This window comes from Platalea leucorodia (genome assembly GCF_965183815.1).
Source record: "Platalea leucorodia genome assembly, chromosome: 9".
Classification (NCBI taxonomy): Eukaryota; Metazoa; Chordata; class Aves; order Pelecaniformes; family Threskiornithidae; genus Platalea; species Platalea leucorodia.
Window position 1 is genome coordinate 27,816,399 of NC_138831.1, and position 18,536 is coordinate 27,834,934.

General features: G+C 44.5%; 2 protein-coding genes across 2 annotated transcripts; both read left to right on the forward strand.

Annotated features, from left to right (window-relative positions):
• Positions 1 to 2,858: 2,858 nt before the first annotated feature.
• Positions 2,859 to 3,908, forward strand: LOC309594894 (olfactory receptor 10A7-like; the record flags this gene model as incomplete). Its single annotated transcript, XM_082321296.1, has 1 exon — positions 2,859 to 3,908. One exon carries the CDS (start codon positions 2,859 to 2,861, stop codon positions 3,906 to 3,908), a length of 1,050 nt encoding a protein of 349 aa, XP_082177422.1.
• Positions 3,909 to 12,821: 8,913 nt separating this feature from the next.
• LOC309594783 (olfactory receptor 12D1-like) lies at positions 12,822 to 13,763 on the forward strand (the record flags this gene model as incomplete). Its single annotated transcript, XM_082321125.1, has 1 exon — positions 12,822 to 13,763. One exon carries the CDS (start codon positions 12,822 to 12,824, stop codon positions 13,761 to 13,763), a length of 942 nt encoding a protein of 313 aa, XP_082177251.1.
• Positions 13,764 to 18,536: the final 4,773 nt, after the last annotated feature.

Here is an 18,536-nt window from a genome sequence, read left to right on the forward strand (position 1 = left end):
ACTAAACTCATGGCAGACCAGAAGCAGGATAAGATCTGCATGGTGTACAGTCAGGGAGTGGGGGCTCAAGTCAAACCTTTTGCAACAGGACAAAATTAATGGCTCCTCTGTGACATTTCCCAGCTGTGATGCACTGGTACAAGAGCTTTCTTCTTGTTCCACTCGTTTGACTTGTCTTTCTAGATTTTTCAGGATACAAAGCTAGACTTTGCTGGAGTTGATTAAGTGTTAAATACTTCAGTCTTGAATTGACATCACCTAACTTTTCACCTGTGTCTTACGCTGAGTTACCACACCATCATGGAGAGTGCTTCAGATGACCAGCAGACATCTACCAAAAGAAATCTACCATTTCCAGAATAAAGTGGACAAAAGCAGTAAAAAAAAAAAAAAAAAAAAAAAAAAAAGTCTGTAAGATAAGCCGTTATTGTACTACTGCTTGGCATATTTAGGGTTATGTGATACATTGGTATCCTATTGCAATGCTCTATATTCGTAACACCATTGCTACTCAAGGATTTTTTAATGATCTCTTGAAAGTCTCTTCGGCTACTGGGAAATCAACATACGTCAAATTCCATTTTTTTTCCCTAATATTGGTAAACTAGATAAGAAAAAGAATAAGAGAATATCCTATTATTACTGTTAACAATTATATCACTTACTTGTACAACACTGAACATGTGGAAGGAAAGTTTGCTTATACTATACTTAGACTGCTAGTATGTCCTAAAACATACTGCATGTTTATATAGACCATGGATAACAAAAGATCACTTAACATATGATTTCATCATACCAAAAAGTTTCTGCCTGGAGACCTGATCCTACTGGGAGCACATGAAAATTCAAATACCTCCACCCATTAGTTGTAGGAGCCTTTGGAAGCAGAGAGGAGACGCTGCCTCTTACAGAGGAAAACAAAGGGATTTTTTTGTTTTTTCTTTTTTTCTCTCTATTCATAATTTCTCTTCCTCTCTGCCTTTGGAATTATTGCCCCTACTGAAGAGAGAGAGAGAAAACTCTACCAGTTTTAGTAACATAAGGTAATATTTCAATTTCTATTCCTGAATTCTTAGTTGGTTCCTAAGGCAAAACCAAAACATAAGTGTGTTTCCATGGTTTATTTTTCTAATTGGAGCCTGGAGCTCCAATTATGATATATAAGAGGAATCTATCCCACCTACCTTTAGGCACTGTCAATGCAGATTTTTACATCTGAATTACTCACTCGCTCATCCGAGGGAAATAGGAGCCTCTGCGGCATCAGCGATTCGTATTATTTTAGATGTCTATGGCGGAGAAACATGAATTATACTGACAGTAGACTTGCTTATTTCTATTGTCTGTAGAAAACTTTGGCAACTGTAGCTGCCTATTTTGCTGATAAATATGTTGAACAAATGAATCACAGTGTCTGTACTTTCTCCTCTCCTCATTTTCTCTTTTGTCATTGCTAAGGAAAAGAAAAAGGCATTTTCAGAAATCCTAAAAAGCCAAAGACTCCAAAATCTTAAGCTACTTTATCATTATTAGTGATACGGTTTGAGTGCTGTGTAGGTAGCGAGAGTCTTCCTTCGTCTGTGGATGGAAACCACAATCCCACTGGACATACAGATATCTTCATGGGACTCTAAGCAATTTATTTCTCATTATTATTTTGGAATTTTTGTTACACATATATATACACATATTTTCTCATCTCATGCACGTGAACCCTGAAGACAAAATGTTAATCTTTAGTTCTCTAAGAGTAAAACTGAACTCCATGATCCTGCAGGCCACATTATCTCAATCCCAATGGTGTAAACACAGAAAAAAAAATATGATTCTATTATTCTCTTTATGTGTCTTTCAAAAATCAGCCAAGTATGTTTTGGCTGAAACAGTCCAGGAAGTTTTCCAGACAAGTAATTCTGTTAGCAGATCTGATGAGACGATAAATTCCCAGAAAAAGGCGTAGATGCAGGCGAACACTTTTATGTGGGCAGCTGTTTGTATGCTGAGCATCTTTTTACTCCGCAGAGCTTATCTTAAATGAAAACTCAGAATATGGGCTTTATATGATTTGATGAAACAAACGTAAGTGCATGAACACTTTTATTAATTTAAATTTGTTTAGGTTTGGATTGTACTTTTGCAGGGTTAACAATGAAAAGAATGTAGGTAGATCACTGCTGCTTGAGTCAAACCAGTAGGTGGCAAGCCACACGATCTCCGTATCACCTAGCTTAGAGCACCAATAATTAAATGAATTTCGGTTAATTCCAGCTATCCAAAAATTTGGTCATTGTATACTCACTTCATTATCAATGATACCACCAAGCCTGGCATCCTTGGACGTCCATCTTAGAAGGAAAGAAATTGTGCTTCTGTCTTGTGCTGCGTTTCTCATCATTAAATATAAAGTGACTCTAAGATGACTGGCTCAAATGTAGATGTCTATAGACACTTAGATGCTGAAGTTAACTGGGAGACATCTGGCCCATCCAAAGTGAAATTCTCCTGTCTCATCATAGATGCCACTGTTACGCTAAGGTGACCTGCCCTTTGGAGGTATCCATCTCTTTCTGTATAAAATAAACACAGAATGGTTATCTGAAATTTGTATGTCTATCTTCTGTTCACCTAATTTAGAGAAGATGAATCCCAGCCTGTGACTGTTAAAAATGATCTTGTACAGGTTCCCCAGCTGAGATGTTTTACACTGGGGTCACTCTCATATCCAATCCAAGTTTCGCCTCGTGTTTTAAACCCCATTTTACTTGCAACTGTAGCTATTTCTGAGACCACAAGTCTGTCCCAAGCTACTAATCCTTTTGTAGTGTAGGTTTTTGCGTTTTTTTTTCTCTTTTAGGATGGGACCCGTTGAGGAAATGAAGCCAGGAAACCAAACCGTCACGACTCACTTCTTACTTTGGGGGTTTGCCTTCCATGGCAAGATGCAACTCCTGTTTTTCACGCTGATTTCCATCATGTTCCTGGCCATCTTGATAGGAAACTTTCTCATTGTTGTGATCACAACCATTGACCCTGTCTTACACATGTCCATGTACCACTTCCTAAAGAATCCTGCCTTGACAGAGACCTGCTACAGCCTGAGCATTGTCCCCAAGATGCTTGTGATTCTGCTGGTGGAGAGAAAAATGATTTCCTTCACATCTTGTGCCTTGCAGCTCAACTGCATTGTTCTTTTTGTCACCTGTGAGTGTTTCCTCTTAGGTGCAATGGCTTATGACCGGCAAGCGGCAATATGCCATCCAGTGCTTTATGCCACCGTGATGAACAGGGATCGCTGCTTCAAGATGGCCATTAGGTCTTGGCTGTCTGGTGTCCCTGTGACTCTGGACTTCACGACATGGTTATTCACCCTGCCCTTCTGTGGGAGAAATAAGGTCGATCATTTCTTTTGTGATGTTTCTCCTGTGTTGAAGCTGGTGGGTGCAGACACAGCCTTGCTTGCACTACTGATTTTTATTGCTATTGTCATAATAGTGACGATTCCCTCTTCTCTGATAGCCATCTCTTACCTTCACATTATCCATGCAGTTCTTCAGATACCCTCAGCTGTGGGCCAGAGGCGAGCCTTTTCCACCTGTGCAGCTCACCTGGTGGTAGTGACTCTTTTCTACAGCACAGCTGGCATCACTCACCTGCGACGCAAGTCCAGCCTCTCATCCAGCATGAAGAAAATGGTTTCCCTGTCTCACGCAGTTGTCACCCCCATGCTCAACCCCATCATCTACGGCTTGAGGAATCAGGAAGCCAAGCAAAGCCTGAGCAGATGCATCGACAAGTGGTTACTTAGGAAGCAGATGGCTGTTTTTTCTCCATCCAGGCGATGGATCCCTTGTAGCTGCACAGAACATAAGTGTTTCCCTAGTAAAAGAATTAAATGGAATTTATGAATGAAGTGAAATGCCTTTCAAAAAGACCCATGCTACTTTAGCAATCCTTTGCTGTTAAATCCATAAAATATCTGGCCTTTTTTACTCGGTGTATTAGAACAAATAAATTGTTGTTACCTCTGGCCTCACAAACAAATAAGTAAACCTGACTCAGCGTAGGAATATTACAAAAGTGGATTATAAAATTCTTATCCTCCCCCATCATTCTACCTCTATGTCCATAAGTATATGATGTCTCTGGCTTGGGAAAAAAGAAGTTTGTTTTCCTCTCCATGAAAGCAGAAGTGATAGCCTGCAACTTTTCCCCCTCAAAAAAAAAAACAAACCAACAAACACCTCAAAAATGAGTTGAGAAACAAGCTAGTACCTTATGATTGGAGGGGAGGAGCTGTGTCTCCTGGAAGTGTCCTTCCTACTGATGGGAGAGACCGGGTTCAAGTCTAGACTTGATCTGATTTTTTTCCCTCTCAGAACAAAGATCTCTTTCCCAAACTAGCTAGTAACTTGCTCAGTTCAAAACAGAAAGGGTAAACTGAAACATTGTCAGCCAGCTGCAGTAGCTTTGTTGTAATTAATTCCCTCCTCATGTTGACTGAAAGAAAGCTATGGGAGAGGATTGTTTCTTAATCATTGAACCTGATACTTTCTGTCTGATTCTTTTTCTGGCTTGCCAGATGGAGTGTTCATCAAAGTGAAATGTGACTTGCACTTTTATTTTCTCTCTGCTTATTTCGATCTAACTTCAACCCCAATTCTGGTCTTGCTTATATCTGAGCAGCATTTTCTCTTCCAATTTGTGTGATTAATACCTAATTTACACCACTGTCTCTTAGACCAGAAGTAACAAAGGCACTCTACCACAAATACAAAAGGACAATTACACAACTCCTGGTGTATTGGGTGTATGTGGCGAGGTTTTGGTAGTGGGGAACAGCAGCTCATGGAAAGCTCATGCTAGAGCAGGTTTATCCTGAAGGACTGCAGCCCCCAGAGAAGGCCCACACTGGAGCAGGGGAAAAGCGTGAGGAGGAAGGAGCAGCAGAGGCAAATGGTTATGAACCGACCACAACCCTCCATTCCTCATACCGCCTGCGCAGCTTGGGGCTGGGAGGAGGTAGAAGATTTGGGAATGAAGGAGTGAAGTTGAGCCTGTGAAGAATAATGAGGGGTGGGGGAAAGGTGCTTTAGTTTTGTCTTTGTTTCTCACCATCCAATCTATTTTAATGGGCAATAAATTAAATTAGTTTTCCCCAAGTCAGTCTGTTTTGCCCGTGATGGTAATTAGTCAATGATCTCCCAGTTCTTACCTCAATTCAAGAGCTTTTTCATCTTATTTTCTCCTCCTGTCCTGTCCTGTGGAGGAGGGGGCATGAGAGAACAGCTAGGTGGGAGTCTGGCTGCAGTCCAAGGTCGACCCACCACAGTAGTATGAGTTACAAGTGTTGGTAAGAGGGGATTTTGGGAATAAGAAACAGATAAAATGGGAAATAAAAAGAAAGGTATGGGGTAGAAGGATGAAATATTTTAATGCAGTGTGGGTTAGGTAAGAGGAAAGGTTTGAGTAGGCTATAGAAATGAAACAACATGTGAATGGGATGGTCAGAGGATCCTTCGATGTATCAGATAATGTTGGACCTGAGCACAACACAGATGGTGTGGAATAAGGGGTGGAGATTGTACTGTGTCTGGCTGGGATGGAGTCAACTTTCTTCATAGCAGCCCCTATGGTGTGTGCTTTGCCTTTGTGGCTCAAACACCAATATTTTGGCTGTTGCTCAATAGTGCTTGTACCGAGTCAAGTCTTTCTCTTCAGTCCCACCCCCCACAAAGACCAGTAGGCTGGGAGTAGGGAAGAGGCTGGTAGGGGGACACAGCCAGGACAGCTGACCCAAACTGCCCAAGGGGATATTCCGTACCATATGTTGTTTTGCTCAGCAATAAAAGCTCAGGGAATGCAGGAGGAAGGGGGAATGTTCATGGTTAAGGTGTTTGTCTTCACAAGCAACAGCTAGGCATGCTGAGCCCCTGCTTCCTAGGAAGTGGCTGGACATCTGCCTGACGACGGGAAATAGTGAATTAGTTCATTTTTTGCTTGTGTGTACGGCTTTTGCTCTCCTTATTGAACTGTCATTACCTTGATCCACGAGTCTTTTCACTTCCCTTTGATTTTCTCCCCACGGGAGAGGGGAGTGGGCAAGAGGTAGGAGGCTTACACAGTTGCAGAAAAGAATAAACTGAGTCACTTGGCCTTTTGCAGTTAACCCACTCCCTCATACAAACAGTTTTCCACTTTTACTTCTGCGTTCAGTAAATACCTTGTGCTTGTATAAACATGTCTTCAGTTGAAACATATCCTCCCAAAGCTCCTGTTTGTGGTGTTATGCTGGCATGGAGCCTGAAGTCACCGCATCCTGACACTTTGGTTCTCATTTGGACAGCGTGAATCTCTCCTCTGAACATAGCGAGTAGTCATGGGCCATTAAACAAAGCTAGCAAAGGCAGTGTAGACATAGCCTATATGGTGAAAAAATTTGAACGCCTTTGTAAGGATATGTGGAAGGGCAGTGCCTGCTCCTTTAGAACTACCTGGTCAAGGACCTTTTTCAATGCAACAAGGGATGATGAGAAAGGGAGGAAGCAATGAACAAGAACTTACAGGGACACAAATCTGACCGACAAATGATAAGGGAGACAGTGAGGAGAACCCAACCTGGTCAATCAATGACCCAATGAAGGGGAAACAAAGGGAAGGTAGACTGAAGAGGGTATAAAATGGGCTGGTCACATGTAAAACGGGGCCAGTCAGTGCACTTGTCTGGCTAAGCGCTGCACCTCATCTCCACAGTCTGTCCCATCATCTTATATGTTCTTATTAAATCTTTTCTCAGCTACCGCTGGGCCCTGTGTGTCTGTGAGTGAAAATTTGTACCAGCTGGAGTCAGACTGGGGGTGTGGATGCCCTGCAGCCTGTGGTGTCAGCTACTGGAGCGAGTGAGGTCACAGAAGGAGAATAACCAAAACTGTCTTAGAATTTGAGTGGTATGTAGGGCAGCCAAATCTCTGTATTGCTCCTACATGTTTGTGTGGGAGGCTGTTTTGCTTCAGAAAGGTGGTATCCTGGTATGGACCCCTTGGGGTGACTCCTGACTCCCCTGGCTCAAACAAGAAAGGAAGTGCATAGAAGGTGGAAACAGGGACAGGCAAACCAGAAGGAATATGGACCATGCAGGGATGGAGTTAGGAAAGCCAGCGCCCAGCTGGAGTTGGAACTAGCAAGGTACTGGAAGAGCAAGAAGAAGAGTTTCTAGATGTACATTGACAGAAAAAGGAAGGGTAAGGAAAATGTAAGTCCACTGGTCAATGGGCAGCAGACCTCGTGACCTAGGACATTGAAAAGGCTGGGGTATGCAATGCCTGTTTTGCCTTACATTTCACTGATAAGGTGTGCCTTCAGGGTCCCCAGTTCCTTAAGCCTACTAGCAAAGTATGTGGGAGCGAAGCAGCATGAGCAGGATAAGAAGACACAGCTAGAGCACTTAGGTCAATTGTACATACAAAAGTGCGTGAGACTGGATGGGAAACACCCAAGGGTTGTGTTGAAGGAACTGGTTGATACCCCTGCAAGTTCACTCTCTTTTGTCTTTGAAAGGTCATGGTGACCACAGGAGGTCCTGATGCCTGGAAAAAGGCAAACGTCACACCCCTCTCCAAAAAAAGGCAAGAAGAAGGAGCTGAGGAACTACAGTCTCACCTCAGTACCTGGGAAGGTGATGGAATAAATCCTTCTAATAGCCGTTCTGAGGTACATGAAGGACAAGAAGGTCGTTGGGAACAGCCAGCATGAATACAACAAAGGCAAATCAGGCCTGATCAATCTGACTGACTTCTATGATGAGATAACTGTCTGGACAGACATGGGAGGGCAGTGGATGTTGTATACCTTACTTTGAGCAAGGCCTTCAGTACAGTCTCCTACAGACTCCTTACATCTAAATTTGGAAGATATGCACTGGGCAAGTGGGTAATAATGTCAATGGTCAGGATTGCCAGGCTCAAATGGCTATGTGGTAAGAAGTCCTGCTAGCAGCTAGTTACTAGTGGTATTTCTCAGGGATCAGTACTGTGGCTACTACAGTTTAATTTCTTTATTGACAATCAGAATGATGGAATAGAGTGCACTCTCAGCATGTTTGCTGATGCTTCCAAACTGGAGGGAGTGGTGATGCATTGGAGGGAAGAGCTGTCTTCAGGAGGACATTGACAGGCCAGAAAAATGGTCTGACTGGAACCTCCTGAGGTTCAACAAAAGCAAATGAAAACTTGCACATCTGGGAAGAAAGGAACAACCCCACGTCACAGGGCAGGCCAGGGGATGTCGGGTCCTGCACTTGGACCACAACAACCCCATGCAACGCTAACAGGCTTGGGGAAGAGTGGCTGGAGAGCTGCCTGGTAGAAAAGGACCTGGGGGTGTTGGTCGACAGCCGCCTGAATATGAGCCGGCAGTGTGCCCAGGTGGCCAAGAAGGCCAATGGCATCCTGGCTTGTATCAGGAATAGTGTGGCCAGCAGAACTAGGGAAGTGATCGTCCCCCTGTACTCGGCACTGGTGAGCCCACACCTCGAGTACTGTGTTCAGTTTTGGGCCTCTCACTGCAAGAAAGATACTGAGGTGCTGGAGCGCGTCCAGAGAAGGGCAACGAAGCTGGTGAAGGGTCTACAGCACAAGTCTTATGAGGAGCCACTGAGGGAACTGGGGTTGTTTAGTCTGGAGAAGAGGAGACTGAGGGGAGAGCTTATCGCTCTCTACCACTACCTGAAAGGAGGTGGTAGCGAGGTGCGGGTCGCTCTCTTCTCCCTAGTAACAAGCAATAGGACTAGAGGAAACAGCCTCCGGTTGCACCAGGGGAGGCTGAGATTGGATATTAGGAAAAACTTCTTCACCGAAAGGATAGTCAGGCACTGGGACAGGCTGCCCAGGGAAGTGGTTGAGTCCCCATCCCTGGAGGTATTTCAAAGATGTGTAGATGTGGTGGTTAGGGACGTGGTTTAGTGGTGGATTTGGCAGTGTTAGGTTAACAGTTGGACCTGATGATCTTAAAGGTCTTTTTCAACCTAAACAATTCTATGATTCTATGACTGGGTAGAAAGCAGGTTTGCAGAAAAAGCAGCTTTTGGGCGTTTGGTGGGCAAGAAGTCAAATGTGTGCCAGCAGCATGTTCTTGCTGCAAGGAAGTCCAAATGCATCTTGGGCTGCACTGGCAAGAGCACAGGCAGCCGGTGGAGAGTACCAATCCTTCCCCTCTCTATGGCACTTCTGAGATCACATCTGGAAGAATGTATCCAATCTTGGACTGCCCAGTACTGGAAAGACATTGCCTAGTGGAGCAAGTCCAGTGGGGGAACACAGGGACACCAGGGTGATTAGTGGTCTGACACACTTCAAGGACCAGGAGGCTCTGGGAGACTGGGTTTCTTCATCCTTGTCCCTCCCTAGGGGAAGGAGATCATATTGCTATCTGCAACTACTTAGTGTGGGTGTGGATTCTCTTAGAGACAATGGGGGCAAGTATTTCTCAAAGGAGCGCAGTGATAAGATGCAAGGTGATGGGCGCAAGTCGGAACATGGGAAATTTGGATTAGATACTAGGGAATACTTTTTCACCTTTAGGGTATTCAGACTTGGAACAGGCCACCCAGATATGCCTAAATATCGTTGAAATTGTTGAAAACTTTACTGGACGAGACCCTATCCAGGTGGCCTGCTTTGAGCGGGGGAAGGACTGGAGACTGCAGAGGTGTCTTCCAACCTACCTTATTCTGTGTGTCTACAAAACTATGCTAAACATACTGGGTTTTCAAACCCGAGATCAGCCTGGAGCTGAGCTGCCAGGAGCTTTATAGAGGAAATGTTAAAGCCACCTTCCTAGAAAGAGGCATCTGTGTGATTCAAAAGTTCCTGTGGGATTTACACACCGACATCTGAACTACTTCGGGTAGAACTGGACGTGTTACTTCTGTAAACAGTTGTGGAAATTTTTCCACAGGATTGAAAATTAAGCTTAAGATGCAAATTTGGGGTGTTTTTGACTACAAAGAGGCCAGAAACTCCTCCTTATCTGTGAAATGCCAACAAAAAAAAAAAAAACAACAAAAAAAACCCACACCAAACCCATCAGAAATCCTAACAGATCAGAATGGATGGAACACATACTTGGTTTCTCAAACTCTAATATTTGAAAGAGATTTAGGAAACGTTGCCTAAACACTGCTCCAGTTCAGCTGAGGTTGCATGACTCATGCCTCTATTGCCAGGAGAATTTTTAGCCATCTCTGTGCACTGAGATGGAGATATTTGTGTTTGCTTTTTTGTATGTGTGTTTTTTTGGATTTGTGGTTGTTGTTGTTGTTATTAGCTAGTCTCTGTGGGCTGCTTCATCTTGCTTGTCTTTGCTTGTCATGTTTTGCATGTGGCTCATCTATGCATTATGTTTAGGCAACACTTTGTTTGTTGCTCTGCAACTCACCATTGATTCGCAAATCTCATCTCAGGAGACTGATCAAAACAACAGGAAATTTACTTCCCGCATGATGTTGTTGGTATTTTGCACATTCTGGGCATGCTAAAAAGACTTTTTTCCCCCCTCTAACTAGGTCATCAGAGATTTGGTACAGTTTGCAAAGCTTCCTGCTTACATCCTACCTGAATAACTACAAGCTCCTGACAACTTGCAGGAGTCATTATCATCACAGGTGCAGATTAATCTCTCAGCTGGAAGAATGCCAGGCAGATATGGAAGAAAAACGGAGAACAGAAATTCTCAGTCTTTTAACTCTACAAAATAAGTTGTTTTGTCCTCAGCTTTGCTTTCTGGCTCACTATCAGAGGGCCCTGCTACAATGAGAAAAGTGCTGGTTGATAGTGAGGTGAGGTTTGTGCAGGATTATCTTTTTTTTTGTTATGTAACTTAGATAGTTGGAAAAATAGGCAAGCTTCAGCATGCAGTCTTTTCTTTGCATTTGTATTTAAGCAAGAGTCTTAAAATACAAAAAAAAAGAAGATAGGGAGAACTATTTTCCTCGGACTGGATGTGTTAATCAGTTAATTGGAGAAATATTAGTCAGCATCTGTGAAACAGAAGGGGAGTGTTAGAAAGAGAAGGAATAGAGGAAAGGGATTAGATCACCTATGGTTGACTGAGAAAAACAGGCCAAATCAGAGGAGGTTGTGGAACACACCTTAACGGGGTGATGTCTTTCCGCAGATGGATTTCAGCGAGGAGGACTTCGGTGCTTAAAGGTGGCAAATGACGTGTAAGAAACTGAAGCATTTGTATTTCACAGAGAATTGCATCTATACCTCTTCAAGTGCAGGTGACTGACTAAAATTTTGACAAGTCTATAATATTATCAAATCTAGTGTTTCCAATAGAGCTTGTTCAAAGATCAGACTAAAAGTATTTTCAGAGATATGACCAGTTTTTTAGAGCGGACGCATATGTGCGTAAATTACCTTTAGGCTACGTGCTCATGTTCTTTTATTATGAAACCAGTTTAGAAGTTGCCTGTTTGTTTACTGTTTTCATGCTGAAATAATAAGCTAAAGAAGTATGAGAAGAGAGTGACTGGGCTGGAGATATATCATAATGACTTTCAAAAAGCACCTATTTTCAATAACATTATATAGTACAATGGAATGGACAAGAACAGCTGTGAAACTTATCTATATGTGTTTTAACCTCTTTACAAGAAATATTTTGGGAGTAATTATTTTCTCATTAGTTGTATTCATCAATATTAATCATCACTGCATTGAGTGTACAGAGAAAACTACTCGTCTTGTAGAATTTGCAGTCTGTATTGTAAGCTAGAAATACCTGTGCCTACCTGCCCTAGTAAAATAATCTCAGGACTTTGTTCTCTATGGGATATGGTTGGGACCTACCGATAGCAATAAACAAACTTACCTGAAACAGAAAAAAAGTGAAAGCATGTGCTTAGTCATTTGCATTTTAGAAGACTAGTGATACTGACAGAACTGATCATATTGTCTCAGTGGGGCAGTGCGATCAGCTTTCAGTGGGATGAGCCAATTTGTCTGGAACTTGCATCAGCTAACTCTCCTCCTGCAAATTCAGTCTTGCTCCATCACAGTATTGTAGGAGGTGAAATGCTGGCTTTTGTCCCATTCATCTGCTGCTGCTCAACAAAAAGACATTCTTTAGGCAAAGTATACGGTCCAGTAACAAAAACAGTTTGTGACCACATGCTAAGGCATCCTTTTCCTTTATTCTCAGCAACATACAACAGAAATGCTGATGATTGTATGGTACCTTGGAGCACCTTCTGGTGACTGTTGATAAAAACATGGAAGTTGTGCAATTTTTAAGATCAAAGAACTGTCTGGAAGAGATGGTAACCATTAGAAATGTGAAAGTTGAAATTGGCTTAATGAAATGTAGGCACAATAGTAGAAAGAAAGCATCAGGAGTGATTCGCATTATGAGTTAGAAGCTTTATTGATGAGATCAAAGGTTGTAGCAGGAAGTTACAGATGAGCAGAATTGAAATATGAACGTGGCTGAAGGTGAAGAAGCAGCAATGTTTTACGTCTTACATATTCTGCTGTTATGCATAGATAGAAGTTTTTATTTTAATATTTTCCCCTTGGTAATATTTTACTCTTTTCTTTGTTCTAGACAGAAAGTAGAAGACTACATTAAAGTTCTCCTTGTCCATGCTAATTTCTTGAGTTTCTATGCAGCTTTTACATTTGATTACATGTGTTATGTTTTGCTCTTTTCTGCATTTGTTTGTATTAAAATAGCACAGAAGCAAACGAGTTTTGTAATGCTGTTACTCCTCACAACTGTGGAACCTTGACATTTCGCCTTTGCTTCTTATTGTTCTAGCAATGCTGAACCAGACAGAGGTCAGTGAGTTCATCCTTTTGGGCCTCACCGATATCCAGGGGCTGCAGCACTTTTTCTTCATCTCCTTTCTGTTGCTCTACTTGACCAGTCTTCTGGGAAATGGTGCCGTTGTGACCATGGTGATATCTGAGCTCCGGCTCCACACCCCGATGTACTTCTTCCTGGGGAACTTGTCCTGCCTGGATATTTTCTACTCCGCAGTCACTGTTCCCAAGATGTTGACTGGCTTTCTCTTTGGGCATCAGCCCATCTCTTTTGGTGGGTGCTTGGCCCAGCTCCACTTCTTCCACTTCCTGGGCAGTACTGCGGCTGTGCTCCTGGCCACCATGGCCTACGACCGCTATGTGGCCATTTGCAACCCTTTGCGCTACACCCTCGTCATGAGCCCACGGACTTGTCTGCTGCTGGCTGTGGCCAGCTGGTCCACTGGTTTTGTACATGCCATGGTGCACTCGGTCATGACCTCTCAACTGAGCTTCTGTGGCCACAACCACATTCATCACTTCTTCTGTGACATCAAGCCACTGTTGAACTTGGCTTGCAGTAGTACCAGCCTCAACATGGCCCTCCTCAACGTTGTCACCACATCTATTGCTCTAGGCCCCTTCACTCTCATAGTCCTCTCCTATCTCTATATTATCTCCTTCCTCTTCTATAAAGTCCGGTCCCAGGAAGAAAGATGGAAGCCCTTCTCCACCTGTGCCTCCCACCTCACCGTTGTGGCACTGCTTTACATACCAGTGTTCTTCAACTATACACCACCCGCCTCAGGAAGCTTCCCTAAGAGGGATGTGCAAGTGTCCCTCATGTACAGTGCTGTCACCCCAGCTCTGAACCCCTTGATTTACACTCTTAGGAACCAGGAGGTGAGATCTGCCCTGAAAAAAATGTTAGGGAGAAAACTCTTTCCTGGAGGAAAGTGACTAAAACAAGGACAAGGCTCAGAATGCGGTTACTCCACCTCTCGTATTTATAAGGAAAGAGGTCAAAAGGACACTGTATTGCAAGAGACTGAAAAACTACTGATTATCTCATGTAGTTTAACACATTTAGAATTTAATTGCGTAGATCTAAATCAGGGGAGATATTCAAGGACTTGAGTCTTCTTCCATCATTTTAAGGTGTCTTATGGTACCCCATCTGGTCTCCGTCTTCCAATACAGAAGCATGTGTGTCTCTTGCACAACTTGAGGCATAGCTGACAGCCCCATGCAGTTGTCCTGGATAATCTAAGGGATTAAATGACTACTTGACGGCTATGTTGAGGCAGCTGAATGACTCTCCTGTCATTCAGACCTTCTGTAGAGCTGAAGAGAGCTAGCATGTGTTACATTTTGGGTGGGCATAGCCTGAGAATGATATTGTCAACATTTGACTTGAGTCAGCCCTCTGGAGGGATCTGTTTCTTTCCATTAAGTATAAGGGGAACCTAGATTTAAATGTGAACTTAAAAATGAATGTGAGCTTGACCTCTACTAGCTTTAGCAGTGTGGCTTATCTTGCCTAGATTTATGTACTTAAATGTATTTATGTGTCTATCTACTTTTCCAGATTCACATTATGGTCAATGATGAAACAATTGATTTGCATTTACACAGACTGCTACAGACATGTTGAATGTCCTCAAGTATCCTACCCAGACTTTGCCTGTGGATCCAGAACAGAACAGGCCTGTTGCAGGTCCCTTGTCGTACTTCATGCCTGTGAAGTATGGACATTTCTAATAACACCAGATATCTACTTACACTTAGGCACTAAATCCCAATTTTAATGTGGGGTGCAGCGGTTTATAAGTGCTGCATTTTTAGGTGCTGTGGTTCTTTACACAGACATTCACCACCTTCAGTCGTAGCCTGGACTGCAGTTCCATGTTGAGTTAGATGAAAGGCATATGACATTCTCGGGCACTAGATGTGCTGTGTCTGCCTTTTGGATTACTGAGGACAGAATAAAGGGGTGCTCTGAATTGTCTGCATAATGGCCTAGATGCAGAGAATGGAGGGCAAACTCCTGGCTGTAGGTATGGTTTCTAGAGATGATACCTTGACTCAGTTGGCTATGCATTTGCAATCCACAGATTTGAGAAAGGTTTCATCCTTTCCAGCTTGACAATTCAGATCCATGCAATAGCATTAATCATCTGACAGTGAGGCACTTAAAACGATACTCACTGTAAGAACACAAATGTGATTTGGTTGCCTAAGAAAAGGCATCTATAGACATCATATAAGAGACTTGTGCGTCCTCCACCTGATGCTCTGGAAAGACACAGGAATCCACTTGGTTCTGCTTCATATGTGCCAATCCTGTGGAACATGCAAGGTGTCAATATAAGATGTGAACAGGCTCCTGGATGTTGGCAACAGACCCTGAAGAGATCCAGGCTTAGATGACGGAAGCATCAAGTGAGGGAGAGGCTCCCCTGCCCTCATGCCGTCAGGCAGAGGGAGGGGACCCAAGAGAAGGAGAAGGATGGATGTGGATCCCAGCCCGGCGCAGCAGGCAAATCCTCTCCCGGCCAGCCTCACCCCTCCAGGTGCCCTTACACAACAGGTATGAGGCTCTGGAACCTGAGGGCCAGGAGGATGAAGATACAGACAGGGATCCATCCAAAGGGTTGACTGGGGGAAAGCAGTCAGCCCCGCGCATTACAACGGCCATTGGGAAGAAAAAAAGAAGGGTAATTGTCGTAGGTGACTCCCTTCTGAGGGGAACAGAGGGCCCGATATGCTGACCGGACCCATACCATAGGGAAGTCTGCTGCCTCCCTGGGGCAAGGATAAGAAATGTTACCAGGAAGCTCCCCAGGCTGGGGAAAGCTTCTGATTATTATCCACTAGTGGTTGTTCAAGTCGGCAGTGATGAGGTAGCTGATAGTGGCATCAAGACAATCAAAAGGGATTTTAGAGAACTAGGGCGATTGCTTGAAGGATCAGGAGCACAGGTGGTGTTTTCCTCCATCCCATCAGTAGCCGAGAGGCATATGGAAAGGAACAGGAAGACCCACCTCATCAACACGTGGCTTGGAGGCTGGTGCCAGCGGCGGAACTTTGGGTTTTTCGACCATGGGGCAGTTTACATGGCACCAGGCCTGCTGGAGACAGATGGGGTTCACCTGCTGCAAACGGGGAAAAGGATCCTGGCCCAGGAGTTAGCTGGCCTCGTTGAGAGAGCTTTAAACTAGATGCGAAGGGGGAAGGGGATAAAACCAGGCTTGCTAGGGATGAGCCTAGGGGTAGCATGCCTGTGTTGGAGAAGAGATCTATAGCCCAACTGAAGTGCATTTACACCAATGCACGCAGCATGGGCAATAAACAGGAGGAGCTGGAAGCCACTGTGCGGCAGGAAAGCTATGATGTGGTCGCCATCACGGAAACATGGTGGGATGACTCACATAACTGGAGTGCTGCAATGGATGGCTACAAGCTCTTTAGAAGGGACAGGCTAGGAAGGAGAGGTGGAGGGGTAGCCCTGTATGTTAGGGAGTGTTTTGACTGTCTAGAGCTCAACGACAGTAATGATAAGGTTGAGTGCTTATGTGTTAAGATCAGGGGGAAGGCTAACAAGGCAGATATCCTGGTGGGAGTCTGTTACAGACTTGCATGGGGTTGTTGTGACCGAAGGGCAGGACCCGGCACTTAGCCTTGTTGAACCTCATACATTTGGCCCCAGCCCAATGATCCAGCCTGTCCAGGTCCCTCTGCAGGGCCTTCCTATCCTCCAGCAGGTCGACACTTCCACCCAGCTTGGTGTCATCTGCAAACTTACTGAGGGTGCACGCGATCCCCTCATCCAGATCATCAATGAAGATGTTGAACAGGACCGGCCCCAGTACTGAGCCCTGGGGAACACCACTCGTGACCGGCCGCCAACTGGATTTGACTCCATTTACCACCACTCTCTGGGCTCGGCCGTCCAGCCGGTTTTTAACCCAGCACAGAGTGCACCCATCCAAGCCGTGTGCAGCCAGCTTCTTCAGGAGAATGCTGTGGGAGACAGTGTCAAAGGCCTTACTAAAGTCCAAGTAGACAACATCCACAGCCTTCCCCTCATCCACTAAGCGGGTCACCTTGTCATAGAAGGAGACCAGGTTAGTGAAACAGGGTCTCCCTTTCATAAACCCATGCTGGCTGAGCCTGATCCCCCGGTTGTCCCGCACGTGCTGCATAATGGCACTCAAGATGCTTTGTTCCATGACCTTCCCCGGCACCGAGGTCGGGCTGACAGGCCTGTAGTTCCCCGGATCCTCCTTCCGACCCTTCTTGTAGAGGGGCGTCACATTTGCTAGCTTCCAGTCATCTGGGACCTCCCCGGTTGACCAGGACTGCTGATAAATGATGGAGAGTGGCTTGGCCAGCTCCTCTGCCAGCTCCCTCAGTATCCTCAGGTGGATCCCATCTGGCCCCATGGACTTGTGCGCATCCAGGTGGAGGAGCAGGTCAGTGACTGCCACCTCTTCAACAGCTGGGACTTCACTCTGCATCCTATCTCCATCTCCCAGCTCAGGGGCCTGAAAAACCCGAGGATGACTAGCTTGGCTGTTAAAGACTGAGGCAAAGAAGGCATTAAGTACCTCCGCCTTCTCCTCATCCTTCGTCCTGTCCTGCCACTTCTCTCTCTTCTCTAGGCTCTCACATTACTTCTCTCTTTCTTATACCTTCTCTCTCTTTCCCTCCTATTTATCTGTCATCCACTGCAATTTTTAGACATATGTCTTGCAATCTAGCTTTTTAACATTTCTAGGTAGTATAATTTCTAACTGTAAGAAAAGACACACACACACATACAGATCTCCAGGATATTGTTTAAAAAAACAAATGCACGTTTTGTAAGTCACTTTTTCAAGTAAGAGACTATGAAGTGTCAATCACTTCATTATAAAACAAAAGGAAACATTGGCTCTATGGAACTGTGAAACAGTGGAGTTCAAGATCCTGGGAGGGAATAAAAAGCAGCAGCATAGTACGGACCCTAGACTCAGGACAGCATACTTCAGTATATTCAGGAAACAGGCTTGGCTAAACAGGGAACACATAATGGAGCTCCAATGCAAAAAGGCAACATGCAGGAGATGGAAACAAAGCGGGGATTTAGAAACTGCAAAGCAGGGACTTAGAAGCACTTTCCAGGAATACAGGCATTGGGTTAGGAAAGCCAAAGCTCAGCTAGAGTTCAGACCACCAAAGGGCATCAAGGGCAACAAGAAGAGCTTCTACTGCTACATTAGTAGTCAAAGGTTGAACAAGGAAAATGGGGCCCTGTTGCTGAATGACACAGGTGAGTAAGCGACAGCAGACACAGGTAAGGCAGAGACACTTAATGCCTTCTCTGTCGCAGTCTTCACCAACAAGGTACACTCTTCTCAAATCTGCAGGTGACTCCACTTGCAGGGAAGCAGTTGGTATGTTCATGGGCAAGGACCTAGATGGACCTGGACAGGCCAGAAGAATGGGCCAAGAGGAAACTCATGAAATTCAAGAAAGACAAGTACAAAGCCCCACCCCTAGGAAGGAAGAATGGGCTGAGGAGCAGATCTGCAGGAGAAACCCTGGGAGATTTTCAAGACCTGACAGGGAAAAGCTCTGAGCCACCTGGTCTGACCTCATAGCTGATTCTGACCCAAGCAGGAGGTTGTACTAGAGACCTCCTGAGGTCCCTTCCAACCTGAATTATCCTATGACCCTAAAGTGGATATG